We start from the raw sequence: 19,474 nt of genomic DNA on the forward strand, positions 1-19,474 counted from the left end.
GAGCCTATTTTGATTATTTTCCCATCTATTATTCTTTCCAGCAATTCTTTTATTTCTTACCTATTTTGCTCAATACGTAGTTTGCTCAAAATTTTTCTATCTGAGCATCAGTAAAAATTAATTGCAGTATCTCAGAATATTTTGTACATAGTGACGCTCTATTAGAGTATCTCGATCTTAAGTCACCATTTCCTATGAACACATGTTGTCCTAATACTATGCGTGACTGTTCTATTAGAGTACCTCAATCTTTTTCATACAAAATGTGCCAAGTTGCCATCCCTTGGTGCCCATTTTTCCAATTTTCCACCTATTTCTCAGCATTTTGCTCTTTGCTTTTACCAACGTATTTTTCCAAAAATTTTGCTGGCAAAATCGGCGCATCCCTAATAATGAGAGACCGATAGCCTGTATTTTTCTTATTAAATACATAAATAAGATGTCAAGGGTAGATTTTTGCAATGCAATCATATCTAAGTAGAACAAAAACCCTTGGCTTAACCTCAGACTCAGATTTGTCATTGTGCATGGATATTGTACTGCACTTTACATTACGGGTACTGTATCTACACAACTTACGCCCATCTCTCCTCATTATAGTATAGTCCATAATTGTCATGTGATGCAGCAACTGATATTACCACTATTGGAATAGGAAGACCTGTGGGTCATTATGTAAGTGATTAGTACTTTATAAGATAGAGAATAATGTACCTACCCCAACCAACAATCAGATAGAAGCTCATTTGGTGAAAGAATCCCTCGTAGAATGGTTTAGTAAACAATGTAAAGACCATCATCCCTTCACATAGCGACCAAGAAAATACAGCCAGGAAGAAGTAGTGTAGTAGTATTGTGACAAATATACAGCCAGGCTAGAGCAGCAAGCATCAATAACAAAGATGTTACATTTGTATGTATGTAGATCATTCAAATTTAAATTGTGTAGTCATCACTGTCTTCAGACTTGCTTTCACTATCGTATCGCTTGTAAAATAATTACCATGTAAACATGCTTCTCTAAAACACATATTCACTCTATGGCAACTATGCAAACACAAAAATCTTTTGTGAGTACTTATAAATATGTAGTAAACAGTACAGTGTACAAAATGAAGTGTGTCTGACACACCAAAATGTCACAATATACAAACTAATTGGTATAATTGGTGTGTGTATATCATGACATTTTGGCATGCAGTACACATTTCATTTTTACAGTATGTAACCAGTTTTGTCTTGTATGTATATACATGGTGCCTCTCCAATAAATAATGGCTGAATGGTTATGTTAAATATATTAAAAATTATAAATTTAAAAATAAAGTTGGAATCCAAATGATAAAAAGTAGTGAAACAAGAGAAGAACAATGGTAGCTATTACAGCATAGCTCGGTGGGAAATCCCTACTTTGGCATGATATAGCCATTATTTTGCATTCAATGCCAAAGTAGGAATTTCCCACCGAGCTATGCTGTAATAGCTACCATTGTTCTTCTCTTGTTTCACTACTTTTTATCGTTTGGATTCCTACTTTATTTTTAAATTTATAATTTTTAATATACTAGTTTGTTTAGTTGTTTGTTAAGGCATACGGCTAGCTATAAACATGTGACTGTTCTATTAGGGTGACTGCTGTGTTAGAGTATCTCGAGGCAGCCTGCAAGATGTGCGCTTGCCAAAAAAGGGGCATGGTTTTGATCGATTATAGAGTATGTTGAGTCAGCCTTCCAAATTGAAGGTGTGTGGTCACTGAAATACAGCTAGTCTGAAATACAGCTAGTGAAAGGGGTGTGTCATCGTGGTTTCAATCGATAGATCGATAATGCGTAGAATGAAGAATGGGCGTGATCTTGTGACCTATCGTGAAGCTATCCAATACCACTGAGTACCTCCGTACATTACCCTCCGTCATAGATTATATCAGTAGGAATATAATCTATTCCTCCGTACAGTAGCGTAGTCTAAGCGTCTTAAATAATTTTGTGGTGTCTATTTATGCAGTTTAAAGAAAGTGTTGATACGGAAAACTAACACCTCGATATGGTTTCATTGGATGAAGAAGAAGACAAACAGCCTGATTGAAGATAAAAGAAAAGACAAGGCGCAGAGGGCACACACTCGTCGGAACCCCAAAAGGCACATCTCACTGGTGAGTTTGTAATTGTGGCGTAAAATGGTGGCCGTGCGCTGCTTCGTTTGGGCTCTAGGCTTGTGACTGTGGTCAGTGAGTGAGGCAGTGAGGTAGTGAGTCTAAAATTCGAGTTTTGGCGATTTAAAAAAAAATTATATCCGGCCACCTGTAAGCGTTTTGTTGTATTTAATGCTGTTTTATGTACTATATAGACTAGTACTATTCTGTAAAGGTGATTTTTGTTTCATAAGATATCTCTAAGATGATTTTTAAAGGCGAAAATTTGGCGGCACACGAAAATTTCACCTGGATTCCTACTTAAACAGTAAGACCGTACCGTTTAATAGTATGACACACCTATTGTATGAGGTGTGTATCTGATTTGTAAAAGAACACCCGAAGGTTGATAGCCAGATTTATAAATCATATACAAACTGAATAGGTGTGTTATGGATTCTTTTGTGGTATGGAGCACGTGCAGATCAAAGGAAACTATATTTGCAGTACAAAAACAGAAGGTAAGAGAACTGTGTCTACAGAATCATGTTACTGTCTTGGTCGTTTGTCAACATATTATTGGTATTTAGTTTGCACAAATGAGTGCATGGTGAACTGATGGTTTAGTCACTGTACTGCTTCCCATTCAGTGAGTTATTTAGTGTGCAACTGGTTATTCTAAAAATGAAATAGTCTTAATTATGTAGCTTAATGCTAGCATTGTAAATTCATATTTTGCATTGAGCTTTAATTAATCACTAGACTGTGTAGCCTAAAAGTGATGCTTAGCAACATGTATTCTGGGATACAACTGTTTTATAACACTGGTGGCAGCTTTTGACCCTCCACACACCATACTATTAGCCGTTTATACATATCTACACACAGTACAGTTTTCTGAAAACTTTTTTTCTAGAGATAGAGAGAAGTGATGAAATAAATAAATTTGTGAAGCCTATTGATTTATATACATGCCTTTGATCAATTGCTGTAATACAACATACATGACTGGTGACAAGTACATGGTTGAGCAGTTGTTACATTTGGTGTTTAGAGAATCAAGGCTTTCAGACAATTACTGTAAGTTACAGAGGAGAGGAATTATTTACTGGACTATGTACCAATGCTGGTTTGGATTCTTTATTAGCACTTGCAATTGCTAAAATTAGTCTTGAATGTTTTATACAGAATGATTGTAAGCTATACAGAGTACCTTAATTCCCTTACAACTGTAAATAGTAAATACAAACTTAAAACGTCAACTTGAAAATGTAGTAATGTATGATTATTTTAGTAGGGAAAGTGGATTTGTTTTCTTTACTATTATTCTTGGAACTAGCATTGTTTGAAAAGTGCCTACGTACAAGTATTATGTACATGTAATGGTGGTGAAAGTCCTAAGCATTTTTATTTGGTTGTTAAAACAAACTGGCTCTACATAAATGCACCATATTTTAACATACAACCATATGTGCCAACATCTTAACATCTTTACAGAAACCCAAACCTACTTGCTCAAACCACACTCTTCTGTAGGTGAGCAGGCCTGCAAAAACAGGGAATGTTGGCACATAAAAATTTACAAAAAATTTTCAAAACCTTCATGACTCATAATTTTTTATGCCATTGTGTTGGCCATGTAATTTTTAGCCCTTAATGGAAATAATTTATGTGACTGGATCTGCAAATACCCAACACAATCAGCATTGTATACAATGGGTGAATAAATACCTGAAAATCTGTAAATTTTTTGAATGCTTTTTTTAGTGAAAAGGGTCTACAAAAAAATCCTGAATGTCATCTTATTCTCCTATCAAGAGGAGTTGCAGTAGACACAAGAACATGTAAGTTATTGTCATTGTTTACATCATGGCAAAGTGCTAGTATGTGATCGATTTTTCTTTCCTAATTTCACCTTTGTATGTAGTGAAGAATGGTGATACAAGAAAAACTCAACATGACAGTGCAAATTTCAACTATCTGTGTCACTCTGCTTGTAAGTTACAACTGTTGTAGTAAGCACCTGTAATTTATTTTCCCTATACTTGCTGTAAAAATCGATTTTTCTGTTGTTGTTACTTTGTAGGGTTGTAACTTGCAAAGTTATTGACGAGGCTGAAACTTAGCCAGAGCATACACTTGGCTAAGTAGATTACATAATATGGAATTTTAAAATGCACAAATGTGTAATTTTGCAGATCCAGTCAACAATACAAGTCACAAAATACTTAATAATCCATTCCAGTACTGAGATATGACCTGCTGAGTGATGGGGTGTAGTTTGTGCTCACATGCCTTGATTTTGAAGGCAGACTCACATACTGTATACTCAACTGTGTACCAGAGTTGACTCCTACAAATTCTCATTTTTTCCATCAACTATTACTATGTGGAACAGTTTACCATCATCGGTGGTTAAAGCAGAATCTTTTAATCAATTTAAGAACAACATTGCAAATTTGTACATATAATACTCAATCTGAGTTCTGTACTTAACACAATATAATAATAATAATAATACAGTATTTGCACATGTATGTAACAATACCACACACTTACTGTGTTGTTACTAGCAGTTTCTATTCCACTGACAAATACCAACAAAGCTAAGAGGAGAACAATGGAGAGGTTTAGATGTACCAAGTGATGCTTCTTTTTAAATGCCTTTTTTCTAAAATAAATGCAGATGATTGCATAAATAAACAAAAAGAAAGCAAATACATACAATTGGCATACTACACGGCTGCAACAAACTGCTGCACAAGAGCATAAAGTATACATGTACAGTTGATGCAATTGTATATTGCATCCTTTTTCTCAATTATGTATAGACCAATCAAAGCATCTATAGTGTATATACCCATTAAATTACTGTACATGAGTATGTACATAATATTATGTGAGCAGATATGGGAAAACCCGATACAACTAGACAAGGCCAAATTTTCAGTAAAGCTGGGTGAAATATTCGCATATTTTAAAATTTTTTGAATGCTTTGATTGTAAAGGAAAAGTTTAACAATAAAAACCTTCATTTGCCTACTCAAGAGGAGTTCGAAAATATTTATTTCATTGCAATACGCTTATGGATACACAAGTTATGGATACTTGTTTATATCGCATTAAAACAATAGTTACGTACATGATTGATCTTTCTTTACTGTTTTTGCCTTTGTACATATGTAAGTAAAGAAAGTGGAAAAGATTACCCAGTAATCAATTCCTCTATTCACGGTGAACACGACGGCACACATTTCAACTCTGTATGTGATTGTGCTTGTACGTTACAACTGTTTTAGCGAGTGCCTGTAATTTAATTTCCCTATTCTTGCTGCACAAATCAACTTTTCTGTGTTTGCCACTTTTTATCACTGTAACTCCCAAGGTTATTGACATGTGAGACCAAAACTTTGCTTGAGCATACACTTGACTAAGTATATTATAAATATTTAATAAACAAGAATTTGAAAAATGCACAGGTTTTCATAGATATGGTCACACACACATACATATGCACATACACACCCAGAAAATAAAAATCATAATGACATTTGTACATTTTAAAGGAACAATTAAGACTAACCTCCATACTATTATAGTAATGATGGTCACTATTAGACACACAATAGATATACCACATCCAATATAACTGACTATACGAAGTGACAGGGATCCCTAAATGTGGAGGAACAAAAGCAGTACACTGCAACAGTAAAGTTAAAAAATCTAATTATATAATACTATAGTGTTCACAAGCCAAGAAATGGTGTCTATCTTCATAATCTGTAGGTGTTATGTATGTAAACAATTGAGGTACATACTTGTCCTTTTCCACTACTCACAAGTACAGCAAAACTTGTTAGATGTGTAGTATTACACAATACAGGTAGTCCTGGATTACTATCCTGTATGATACCCTCAGTAGACCATCCTCCAATTGTTTGACCACTGTGTACAAAAATAACAGCAAGACATTTCTTATGGTTTTAAATTGTGTGTATAATTACCAGTGTTGGGCAAGTTACTTTGTAAAAGTTACATATTACATATTACTTGCAACTGAACTATTTAGTTACAGTTACATATTACCCATAAAATAAAGTAACTATAATAATATTACATAATTACTTTGTGTCCACAGCCTTAAGCTGTCACGTGTGAAACTACCACTTTATCACGTGACATGATTGTGTTGTTGGACAATGTGCAAATCTTGCTTATGAGTAAGAAGCTGGTAAATAAGCTTCATTCAGTAGGCTTCATTCCAAAGGCATCATTACTTTGTTGTGGCTAAGCATTACTCAGTGGATCACTAACGAGATTAGTAACTTCGTTACTTGTAGTAATAGTACTACGTAATATTAGATTCGTTACAGTAACTATATTACTTAGGTAATGTATTACATTTGTAAGTGAAGTAACTTGAGTTATATTACCTGTTTTCATAGCGTATTGCATTATATTACTTAGTTACCACAAAAGTAATAATATTACGTAGCGCATTACATAAGTAACGCGTTACTCCCAACACTGATAATTACCATTAGGCATGTGTATTTTACATCAGAATAATTTCAAAAATAATTGTAGAAAGAATCAGGAATAATGCCAGAAAAAAAGGATGATCTTCAAGAATAAATAATTGAAAGTTTCACATTTTTATGAAGATATATCCTCAAATACTGTTAGCAAAAAATCGGTACAAAAAATCGAGATACACTAATAGATCAGTCACCAAAACAGACAACCAAATGTTATGTAGCTTGCTCTCTTTCAGTAATCATTCCAGGAAACTTTTGGGAATAACTTTGAAAATAAGAAATGCATAGAAAAAGAATTGTCAGAAAGAATAATAGATAATTTTATACTGCACTTAAGCCTACTACCAACACTGAACCTGTGTACTTGCTTGTTTATACAGTTTGATGTTATATAATGTACATACAAGTACGTATACATAAGAATCCCCACCAGAGAACCTATAACAATGTTTATTCGCTTAGGGTAAAGGTATGCAAAATTAATTCATATTTAGATATATGTATTAGTGTAAGCTAGGAGCTTTATAAATAATCCCTAGTACACTGAGCTATGCTGTAACACCATCATTTATCTCTTGTTTCACTACTAGTTCCCTTAGTTTTTTTGTTGTGGCACAGCTAGCTACAATGTAACTTGTGTTAGTTCATTTGTATTTTCCACATCTGTAGGTACATATTATGGGGAAGACGGATACCATCATGCATCACTTAGACTCTATTTAGGCTGTTTTGGGTGGGTAATAAATGTCATATACTCCACCTTGTTTTCTAATATACTCCACGCCTTCAGGCACAATATAACATATGCTCAGAATCCGGTTTGTCCAATCGCAATGCATTGTTCACGTGCGGTGATTTAACAAGCATGATTATTTTGTCACGTGAGGATGTATAGTTGCCATGGCGCTAGTATTATCATAAGAAAACCAGCCACTTTTGCCGAGCCAACAGCAGAAACAGCCGTGGATGAGGTAAGTAATCTGAGTGTAATGTGAAATAAAGTCTAAAACAATTATATGGGCACAATGTGGAGTCTATGAAATTTATAAACCCTCAGGCCCTTAGTAGTGCCCTCGCTTCGCTTGTGCGCTACAACAGCCCGGGTCTTCGGGTTTATAAATTTCATAGACTCCACATTGTGCCTGTATAACTATTATTTATAAACATCTTGCCCATTTGCTCAGTGAGAAGTGGAGTCCCTTATATTCTGTGGTTATGGGCTGGCTTCGCTGTAATTTGGGGTTCTCCTTGCTGTGATCTCCATTAATGTGTATCAAGGAATTACATTCTAGATCCAAGTGTCCTTGTGTGTCTTCAGCTGTTGACCTTGCTGTTGCTGAGGGGCACCTGTCTCCTTTAGAACAATAGTGTAATATACTTGTGTTTGCTTATATGTCTACCAGACCAATGTAACTTGTAACTGTTCTATCATACATGACTGTTGTATTAGAGTGACTGTTGTATTAGAGTATATCTCGAGTCAGACAAGAGGTGTGCAGCTAGCTAGACCAATAAAGAGTGAGGTGATATTGTTTACTGTTACAGGTTTTTGCAATTGAATTCGGCGACTTTGCAATTGAATTCGTCCCGTTTGCAATTGAGTTCGTCGCTTTTGCAATTGAATTCGTCCCGTTTGCAATTGAATTCATCGGTTTTGCAATTGAATTCGTCGCTTTTGCAGTTAAATTCGTCCGTAACAAGAATGGCAGCTGGAGGAAACACGAAAACATGATGTAGCAGCTGCTACAAGAACTTGTTCAAGTACAACAGCAGTAAACAACTCTTTATAAGGCAATAATTCTTTTTCTACAGCCTATCCAGCAACATTCCAAACTCTACTACGCCATTCGCGATGGGTGTGGTCACTCGCGAGAAAGTTAATTAACTTGTCAGACAGCTATCAACTTCGCGTACTACCAGCTCCAATTACTTTCTAGTGTCGCAAGTGTAACTCTCCAAGGCATAAATAGTTCATCTCTTAATGAACGGGTTGGTTTCTTGGAGCCGTTTTGTTTATGACGAATTGTAATGCAAATGTGACGAATTCTATTGCAAAACCGACTAATTCAACTGCAAAACCGACTAATTCAATTGCAAAACCGACGAATTCAATTGCAAACGGGACAAATTCAATTGCAAACGGGACGAATTCAATTGCAATACCGACGAATTCAATTGCAAACGGGACGAATTCAATCGCAAAGGCGACGAATTCAATTGCAAAAACCTGTAAGTAAATAACTAGATTGATAAGAGGTGGGGTCTCCATACTCTATTGCTATTAGATCTTTATTTGATGGGCTTGGTCTCGAACCTATATTGAACAGGATCCCAATCGTGAAGTTGCAGATATCTAGGTAGTGTATCTCTTATAGTAACGCCCGGACTGAAGCGCTTCTGAAATCCAGCTCTGAAATAATTCTATGGCGCTTAAATATGCTGCTGAAAGAAAGTGCTGATATGGAAAATAAACACCTCGATATGGTTTTGTTGGATGAAGAAGACCAGTAACCTGATTGAAGATAAAAGAAAAGACAAGGCGCAGAGGCCTACACTCATCGGAACCCCAAAAGGCACATCCTACTGGTAAGTTTGTTACTGTGGCGTAAAATGGTGACCGTGCGCTGCTTTGTTTGGCCTCTAGCCTTGCGACTGTGGTCAGGCAGTGAGGCAGTGCGACTAAAATTCGAGTTTTGGCAATTTAAAAAAAATTCTATATCCAGTCACATGTAAGTGTTTTGTTATATTTAATGCTGTATTATATATTATATGGACTAGTACTATTCCGTAAAGGTGACTTTCATCGTGTAAATGTCTTTAGAATGATTTCTGAAAGCAGGATTTTGGGCAATGCATGAAATTTTCGAGGTGATCTCTACTTAAACGGTACTACCGTACCGTTTGATACCTGCATAAACTATTCACAGTATGTGGAACCACTAGTTTTATGTGGCACACTTGTCAGTATTTCTGTTCATTAGTATGTGGCTATTATGTTTCTTTACCATGATGAAAAGTGTTCTGTTAAGTGTGCATACTGTACCTTATATGTACGTACATGTAGCTAAGTAGTTCAACTTACTTCACATCTCTCAGGTTGAAATCCCAAAATGCACACTGGAAGTTAGTGAGTTTACTAGCATTAGGAAACTAATAAGAAAAAAATGTTTTACTAAATCAAGCTCAGCTAATAAACCCAGCTCTCCAGAAACTATGTATTACAATTTTCATGATGCATCAAAACTATTACGTACATCCAAGCAAAGTGATTATAGCACAGTTATCTAGGCTATCAACTGCAGTTACTCAACAAATATGATTAGAATGAAGCCTTTATTTAAGTGGTAAAATAATGTCCCAAGTTATAACAAGCTTGTTTGCACCTGATTATTAATAAAAGCAACAAATCTTTTCTGTGGTAGCCTTCACATTGTACAGAGTGAAGATTAGCTCTTATAAACATAAAATATGTACAAGGAATTTAAACTATTAATAAATAAAGTACTTTCATCACTAATATTTATATCAACATTAAATTTTCATGGTATTTCAATACTGCTTCACAATCTTACATTATCAAATCTCAACAGTACAGTACTGTTGGGTGGTAGTTGTATCACTTCATTTGAGATCTGACTAGATAAGATCATACTAGCAGCAAATCGTTTATCTCCACTAAGGTGAAAATTTTTTTTGCAGTAAGTATGTGAGCACATATGTTTGATGTGCATATAGGAATATTTCAGAGTACAAAATATACTAGCTTACATTGCAATCTCATCCACGAGATATCTTTGTAAGTTATCGACAACAAAGCTCACCACTGGTACAATAGTATCTATAATATAAAGTCAAAAGTATGTCATAAACAAGCTGTACACTAGTATAATTGCACGTATGTGAATGCAAGTGTACATTGTTACTATGTACCTTCCACACTTCTTTGATGTATGATGGCACCAGCTGGTATAGTGACCTGAGTATCACTAGTCAGTGGAAATATTATATCAGTTATCAAATTTATGTCTTCTGATGGTAACTGAGCATTGAGAACTACATGAAACACAAAAAGTTATCAGTGTTATTACAAAATACATCTAGCTACTACATACATACCAATGTTTTCTCTCTCAATAGTCCTACTAGTTTCATTAGTAGTATTAGTAGAGATGGCAGCAGTAAGGACCTCACCAATTGCTACGGCAAAGTTTTCAATGTTTTGTAATAAATCTTCACCAACTGGCAACTGCATCTGGATAATTATTTTACATTAGATATCATCAATATTTTAAACAACTACTACCATATTGATCTGCTAACATTAAATGGTTACTGATATCTGTAAATGTATTATATATGCGCACAAAACTTTTTTCTCAACTGCAATTGTTTATTTCAAATTGAAACAACAGCCAATCCCAGACGTGGGGGCCTGGGAGCATATAATCCCAATAAATGTTCACAAATAAATGATTCCCTGAAGATAGCCTCAAATTCTGTCATTCACAAAATGCAGAAATAAATTTTTATATTAATAAACTTCCAACATATTGATACAAAATCACTCTTGACCTGGCCCCATTAGAATTAGCAAGAATTTCAAATATGCAAGTATCATTCTAAATGCACCTCTTCTATTGGTCACTGTGTTTTCAGCCCTGGTAACTACATAAGTATTACATTTACATTACTGTTGTCCATAACATAATTTCACACATACCCTCGTACATTACCATAGCTAATGGCATTAAACATGAAAACCAGAGGCTCACATTATGTATCATACAATATGGTAGTATGTACTGTATCATGGAGGATTGCACTTAAAAAAAAAAAAGACCAGAAACCAGCCCAATGCTGAAAAGCACCTATTGGGTTGAAGTAATGTCTAACAGTACAAAAATCAAGCCCATAGGTTCAGCCATTATTGGGTTTAAACAGTCTGAAAACATTTTTTTAGTGAGTAAGTGAGTGAGTGAGTGAGTGAGTGAGTGAGTGAGTGAGTGAGTGAGTGAGTGAGTGAGTGAGTGAGTGAGTGAGTGAGTGAGTGAGTGAGTGAGTGAGTGAGTGAGTGAGTGAGTGAGTGAGTGAGTGAGTGAGTGAGTGAGTGAGTGAGTGAGTAATTCAGCCAGTCAGTTAGTTAGGCAGTAAAAATGTCCCAAAATAAAGATTTAAAATTTTTTTTGTAGGAACCTTTTGAAAGGGTTTTTGGTAGTACTGGTTGTACCTAACCAATACTTCCAAGGCACCATGAAGGTATTGCATATTGTCATATGTCATACAATGCAATTAGGTATGTCTTCTATTGCGTCCAATTTCTCTTTGCTGGTAGGATAACGTGTTGATTCACAGTGGTGTGATGGCTTCCCTACATTTGTAACTTTGTAAATGTACTGACTGGACTGAATGCAGAGGTACTGTTCTTCATTTGTAACACAGCATAATGGGCTAAGCATAGCTGAAAATGAAGCATATTGGTCACTTCAGAAATTGATAGTTAGGATGCACCTTAAGATACAGAACATTATTTCATTTGATGGATCATGCATGATTCACCAGCCATAATTATGTGACAAAAAGTAAACAAACAAGTACAAGGAAACTTTAATGAGGAATTTTAAGTTGAATTACAACTAGTGAAACAAGGGAGGTCACCTACCCCTGATAATATACCAGTAGACAAGGGAGGTCACCTACCCCTGATAATATACCAGTAAACAAGGGAGGTCACCTACCCTAGCTGATAATATACCAGTAGACAAGGGAGGTCACCTACCCTAGCTGATAATATACCAGTAGACAAGGGAGGTCACCTACCCCTGATAATATACCAGTAAACAAGGGAGGTCACCTACCCTAGCTGATAATATACCAGTAGACAAGGGAGGTCACCTACCCTAGCTGATAATATACCAGTAGACAAGGGGGTCACCTACCCCTGATAATATACCGGTAGACAAGGGAGGTCACCTACCCCTGATAATATACCAGTAGACAAGGGAGGTCACCTACCCCTGATAATATACCAGTAGACAAGGGAGGTCACCTACCCTAGCTGATAGTATACCAGTAGACAAGGGAGGTCACCTACCCCTGATAATATACCAGTAGACAAGGGAGGTCACCTACCCTAGCTGATAATATACCAGTAGACAAGGGAGGTCACCTACCCTAGCTGATAATATACCGGTAGACAAGGGAGGTCACCTACCATAGCTGATAATATACCAGTAGACAAGGGAGGTCACCTACCCCTGATAATATACCAGTAGACAAGGGAGGTCACCTACCCTAGCTGATAGTATACCAGTAGACAAGGGAGGTCACCTACCCTAGCTGATAATATACCAGTAGACAAGGGAGGTCACCTACCATAGCTGATAATATACCAGTAGACAAGGGGGTCACCTACCCCTGATAATATACCGGTAGACAAGGGAGGTCACCTACCCCTGATAATATACCAGTAGACAAGGGAGGTCACCTACCCCTGATAATATACCAGTAGACAAGGGAGGTCACCTACCCTAGCTGATAGTATACCAGTAGACAAGGGAGGTCACCTACCCCTGATAATATACCAGTAGACAAGGGAGGTCACCTACCCTAGCTGATAATATACCAGTAGACAAGGGAGGTCACCTACCCTAGCTGATAATATACCGGTAGACAAGGGAGGTCACCTACCATAGCTGATAATATACCAGTAGACAAGGGAGGTCACCTACCCCTGATAATATACCAGTAGACAAGGGAGGTCACCTACCCTAGCTGATAGTATACCAGTAGACAAGGGAGGTCACCTACCCTAGCTGATAATATACCAGTAGACAAGGGAGGTCACCTACCCTAGCTGATAATATACCGGTAGACAAGGGAGGTCACCTACCATAGCTGATAATATACCAGTAGACAAGGGAGGTCACCTACCCTAGCTGATAGTATACCAGTAGACAAGGGAGGTCACCTACCCTAGCTGATAATATACCAGTAGACAAGGGAGGTCACCTACCCTAGCTGATAATATACCGGTAGACAAGGGAGGTCACCTACCCTAGCTGATAATATACCAGTAGACAAGGGCATAAACAAAAGTAGTGATTAAACATTCTCTAGTGTACAGTATTTTCAGGTTGTAAGAGAACCTTCCTTGTCCCACCATATTTATTTCTAATCAAACTTAAAATTTCTAATTTTTCCTTGTACTTGTAGTAAAATATATGTAACCGGCAGCCAGTCATACTATTATTGTAATGTTGTGTTGTACCACCTGCCATTGCAAAGAGTGTGTGTTAGGTTCAAAATTTAATATTTAACATACAGTGTATTACAGTCGCAATTGTAGTTACATATGCAAGTACGTACGTATATGTATTTTGCATTTGTGTAGTTTAGGATTTTACCACAGATAATATACTTCTGTGGCTTTACATTTCATTGTGATCAGAATAAATGTCCTAGCAAATAGAGAAAACCTGTATTAAAACCTGTTACAGTATTACAACCATTAAAATCTTAAACCTGTCTGTATTAATGTGGTTTCCATTTATACTGATTAGTGATGTGCAATATAATTTATTGGAATATTGTGATACTCCAGCTGTATTGCAATACTAATATCATGTCAGCGTATCTATATTATTTTAATTGCATGATCACGGAATTGTGAAGGTCAGGTTTTGTGCAATTTAATAATGTAGCTGGGTTGTTTACCAGTTTCCTGGACTCTTGTTATATAACAGTGTAGTGGAGTAATAGCTGGTACTAACCATGAAACGTTATTGACTGCCCACGCATTTTAGTATATACGTACCTTGAAAAACACCTTCATGAATACTCACTGATATCACTTACATACTGTAACATACGTACTACATACTACATACTACATACTTAAACACATGCTCATACTTATGTAGGGTCATGTGTTTATCTTACGTACATCTCTTGCAACTTCAAATGATACTTCATTTGAACCATCCAGCAAATTGTCAATGGTGGATGAAATGTTCTAAAGTGTACAACAATACAAACAGTCAGGTAGTAATGTGCTATGTATAACACAAAACTATACCCCAAACCAAACAGGGTGGACCAGCCTCTTTGCAATGTTTACGTAGAACTGTGGCAGATTAAAGTGAAACACCATGACAAATGTACCATAATGCTTTACTAAACCAAGACAGCCAAACTATAAAAAGGGTGCAGTTCTTCCAAGAAAGCCAGGGTGAAAAATGTTTTGAAATCAAAGGTGGTGGCTAACAAATAACTGTGATGGCAAAAATTTTAATACCAACAATTCAGGTGAATTTGTGTTGCTCCTCCATGACTCACTTAGATTCGGCATTACATTTACCTAAATTGTACAGCAGCTGAACACTCTAAAAATTAACTTATTAAAGCTGAGCTCTCTACAGGGAGAATTGTTTTCAGCTAAATTTATTAAAATCAATTTATTTAATTCTAACTCTTTATGAGTAGACAAATTTTCTGTGCACAGATGCCTTGTTTTTATAGGCCCAGTCACATATGTAAAGGTCAACAAGTCACATGTATACTTGAGGTTATTGTCATGATGACTTATAGATAAACAAACCGCATATACGTATCACTACCTGAATTACTGCATCAAAAGTTTCAATAGTTGTGTTCCCCATGCCTCTACTAGCAAGTGACAAGATGCTGTGCAATGAGAAAATGAAGTTGTAAAGTCACTGTAATCTACATGTATTAGCAATGCCTACAATACCTACATTATAAACACAAAATAATGTTGGAACAAGTCTCATATCACATGTAAACACTTGCCCAAGCACAATGTCGCACTTGCTTGCATGTGCTCACACACGTAACTTTGCTCAAGATGTAAAAAATCACTAATAAATAAGGAGCATGGCAACTGTTTTGCTCACGTGACAGTGTGGTAGCTGTTTCGTTCATGATAATTGTAAGCCATGAGTATCAAAAAGTCATCACATAGTGTACAGCCAACAGCCTAATGTTACAGAATATTTCTTTTCATAGTGATGGTATTGATGTGGTAGAGTGAATGCTACATAAACAAACCTTTAACAATAGCTGAAATATTACACTTTTACAGTACTGCTCAATGTAACGTCTCACATGCTTGAACTGTTCTATTGAGTCACAAGTAGACCCAGGTGATTGGCAAGTGAAGCAGTGCTTGTATCGCACCTAATCATGAGCTAATTTTGCTGGTGAGAGTTCTACTCATGAGTAATCTGTCAGGAATGATTAAATTCATGATAGAATGCTCTCTAATGCCAGTGCTAGAAAACGACATAAACTAAGTGTCAAATTGTAGTGATATGTATTACCTATAATCCTATAGTGTTCACTACTAACGCCAGAACATGTGGTGATTGAAGTGTTAACATAACAATTATATGCCAAATGTTTTCAGTGCAGCACAAGTGCATGACAATAATAACAGCTTGTGAGCTTTTGTTATGAGAATCAGAGACAAATATAAAGGTCAGACAATGGATATTTGCCTCACAAATAGCATTAATGTCAGATCACAATGAAGTTTGGTCAGACGTAATGTCCTAGCCATCAAAGGAGCCTAGATTACCTATTGGGTTGTGGTTCTGACTGCTAAAGTGATAATCATATCTGTTTTTTGGTTGCTAGGAGATTTACATTGCTACAACCCAACGGGGGTGACAATGAATGTACTTAACCAATTAGCAGCAGCCATATAGCCCACAATAACACAGTGACTAATGTTCCCATATACAGACTATGCCAATTCACTGTTAACAATCATGTTTATAATCATGAAGTGTCCTGCCATGCTCTATCGTGTCCATTCAAAACTACAAATGATAGGACATTGCCGTAAAGTTGGGTTGTTAAGCGCATGTGCTTATAATTTTTGGAGAAAGCTTTTTGTAAAGATCATACTATCTGTTAGGCACATATGCCAATAAACAATTAATGTGAGTGTAACTCGGAATCACTACATTGTAATACAGTAGTTAATAACTTGTGCCGGTCACTACGCCAGTATGTAAGGATATTTGACTCCATTTCTGGGTGAAATCCTTCGTGATGAATGAGATGATTACTATCCAGATGGCTGATTTGCTGTATACATAGCGAAGAGAGACCTCAAGGGAGGCGTAAGCATTTGAGGAGACATTAATTTTTCAGTACTTTCAGTTTCTCTTGCCATTTCTTGCTGTGTGTAGCTCTATCATCGTATTTTTGCTGTGTGCGCTTATCCTCCATGGTTAATTTCAAGAAATGTGCATGCGCTTAACAAATAATATGCGCTTAATAGATACATGCGCTTAACATCCTGACTCTTCGGTATGATGGGTCAACTGCAAAATGTTATATTTGTCACTGAGAGTAGAACATTATTTCACTTGAAACTTGCAATTTAGTCTTGAGTGGTGAATGCACACATGCGATATGCAAATGACGAGTGGTGCACATATGTACAAACGCAACAATGAGTTTGAGCAGTACCATACAGGCCTGTACTGTATACACAATAGTAATGTATGTAAAATCTTCCATACTGTACGATTATACATACCTTATCAAATCATTTAGTACACTATTTGAGGTGTTAAGATCATTTGGTACTAGAGGTCTGTCTGGAGTATCAGTTAATATTGCTAACTCCTCACTAATAGCTTGTACTTCACTCAACACATTGGGGTCTATAGTATTGTTATTATTCCTTATGAGATCTTCCAGGTTGCTAGATCGATTATTTAGCGATAACAACTCTTCGCTGTTACATTGGGTTACATTAATGTTGTCATCCCACCAGTTGTCTTGTAAACATGTCCTTGAGGCTAATCCTACAAATTTACAGGTGTATACATACAGTACTATAGTGAAACAAATTTAGTAGGTATTACATTAGAATCATTGAGGAACTTCTGTGCTATGCTATGGAATTTCACCAGTGACATATCACATACATACAGTATGTACATACTTTTACAATAGTAAAGACTAGAGGTGTACCGATATGGGTTTTTAGCATGTACCGATACCCGATATTGATGCAACCAAAAGAAGCCGATAACTGATAGTCGATCCAATACTTGCATTAATATTTTAAGTAAATGAAAGTGTACATTTACCTACCCTACAACAACATGTGCATGTATTCATTGCTATACTCTGCCTGTGCTGGTATACAGCTTGGGCTTCTACTGTGCAATCCAGACAATTAGGCATCCACAAACATTTTTATGTATACTCCCATGAAGCCTTAAATGAATATTTCTGTATTACTCCGCATTCTAAAAGCTTGTGAGAAAGCTGGTACAGCAAGTTTCCTTGGTTATCCTGTGACCCTTCTTTTATTACAAAGGTACTTTATAACTACTTCATTTGTAAAGACTGTGATAAGCTTTCCAGCAACAAACACTAGAATCACACGTATTCATATGGTTTCTTGTAGTGTAGCGTTTGTTGCAGAGTGAACAATAAGCCACTGGCACTAATGAGTCACATAGATAACGTAGAAAACCAATGCATATATCCGTTAATGTACAAAGTATTGCTACTGTATAAATATCGGTAGCGATATCAGTCCTTCTGCTGTTCTGTACCGATACCGATATTGGTAAAAAATACCATATCGGTGGCCGATATTGCAGCCGATCCGATTATCGGTACACCTCTAGTAAAGACACACTACACTTACTTTGAAGTTTACTGTACTAAAAAAAATATTACCCATTTTCCTGGAAAATTCAGGCAAACAGTCAATAAAGTGTCTAGAGGGTACGAAAAGGTTAAACTGTTTAAATTTATATATGCGACCGGGCCTACGAAAATAGGGCATGTGGGCACAAACTACACCTCTCCACACAACATCTCATATCTCAGCACTGGAATAGAATATTTTTATCCTGTAACCTTTAGTCTAAAGCCAACTAAAGGTTTCATAAATGCTGAAAACTTAATGGCCAAACAACAATGGAATACAAAGTTATGACACACCAAAGTATGAAAAGTAGGCAATTTTTATGTGCCCACATACCCTATTTTCGCAGGCCCAGTCACATATGATGGAATTATCATCAGTACTCCCAAAAATATAATCGTTTTCAAGTATAAGAAAATTCTTATTATATAGTTGAACGTGTATTGTCCATGTATGTTTGCTTGCATGGAGCCTAAGGGCTAAAGATACACCAAAAGAGCACATTTTTACAGCTAGACAAGATGTACTTTTAAAGTTATTTTTAAATTAAAGCCTTTGATGTGGTTTGGTATTTGTCTACAGCCTTTGAAATGGCTAAACATATGATTGTAGTTACTAAAGTAAAGTTTCAGATCATAACACTAGTACTCATACCACATGTAAGTTTTGATAGTGTGTTTCAGTTGGTCTCAATTGAGCACCACAGGAGTCTCAATTGTAAGTCACAAGAGATCATTGACATTGACATTGTAAATTGTATTTTGCTCATGTTAGGTTTATATACGCTGTAGTCGAGCAATTACATTACTTCTACATACATTCACAATAACAGTGTTTTCTATACAGTAAATATAAAAAAAAGTTTTAAAAAGAGACCGAGTTGAAATATACAGTGTAGCTAGGGATGAGCCAATTTAGCTTTTTTTTCCACCAGTATTTCTCTTCAGCAAATTTTTCAAACCTATTTTGCTCAAACGTTTTCTTATTTGCTGAGCACAAATAAAATTAATTGCAGTATCTCAAGCTTACAATCATGTGTGACTGCTCTGTTAGAATATTTCGTACATACAGTAGTGACTGCTTTAGTAAAGTATCTCGATCTTT

At 36.2% G+C, this 19,474-nt stretch overlaps 1 protein-coding gene across 1 annotated transcript in view; it reads right to left on the bottom strand.

Moving 5' to 3' along the window:
- Positions 1-19,474, bottom strand: part of LOC136246543 (uncharacterized) — a 96,166-nt gene that overhangs the window by 24,440 nt on the left and 52,252 nt on the right. Inside the window, exons 11-23 of the mRNA XM_066038040.1 lie at positions 17,240-17,510; positions 15,288-15,354; positions 14,615-14,683; positions 10,789-10,924; positions 10,603-10,725; positions 10,441-10,510; positions 10,245-10,347; positions 9,755-9,822; positions 5,953-6,079; positions 5,715-5,806; positions 4,691-4,802; positions 719-875; positions 580-661 (exon numbers count right to left, since the gene is read on the bottom strand). Of these exons, the coding sequence (XP_065894112.1) occupies positions 580-661; positions 719-875; positions 4,691-4,802; positions 5,715-5,806; positions 5,953-6,079; positions 9,755-9,822; positions 10,245-10,347; positions 10,441-10,510; positions 10,603-10,725; positions 10,789-10,924; positions 14,615-14,683; positions 15,288-15,354; positions 17,240-17,510 (1,477 nt within the window). The remainder of the gene's footprint in view (positions 1-579; positions 662-718; positions 876-4,690; positions 4,803-5,714; positions 5,807-5,952; positions 6,080-9,754; positions 9,823-10,244; positions 10,348-10,440; positions 10,511-10,602; positions 10,726-10,788; positions 10,925-14,614; positions 14,684-15,287; positions 15,355-17,239; positions 17,511-19,474) is intronic.

This window comes from Dysidea avara, chromosome 2, assembly GCF_963678975.1.
Source record: "Dysidea avara chromosome 2, odDysAvar1.4, whole genome shotgun sequence".
Lineage (NCBI taxonomy): Eukaryota > Metazoa > Porifera > Demospongiae > Dictyoceratida > Dysideidae > Dysidea > Dysidea avara.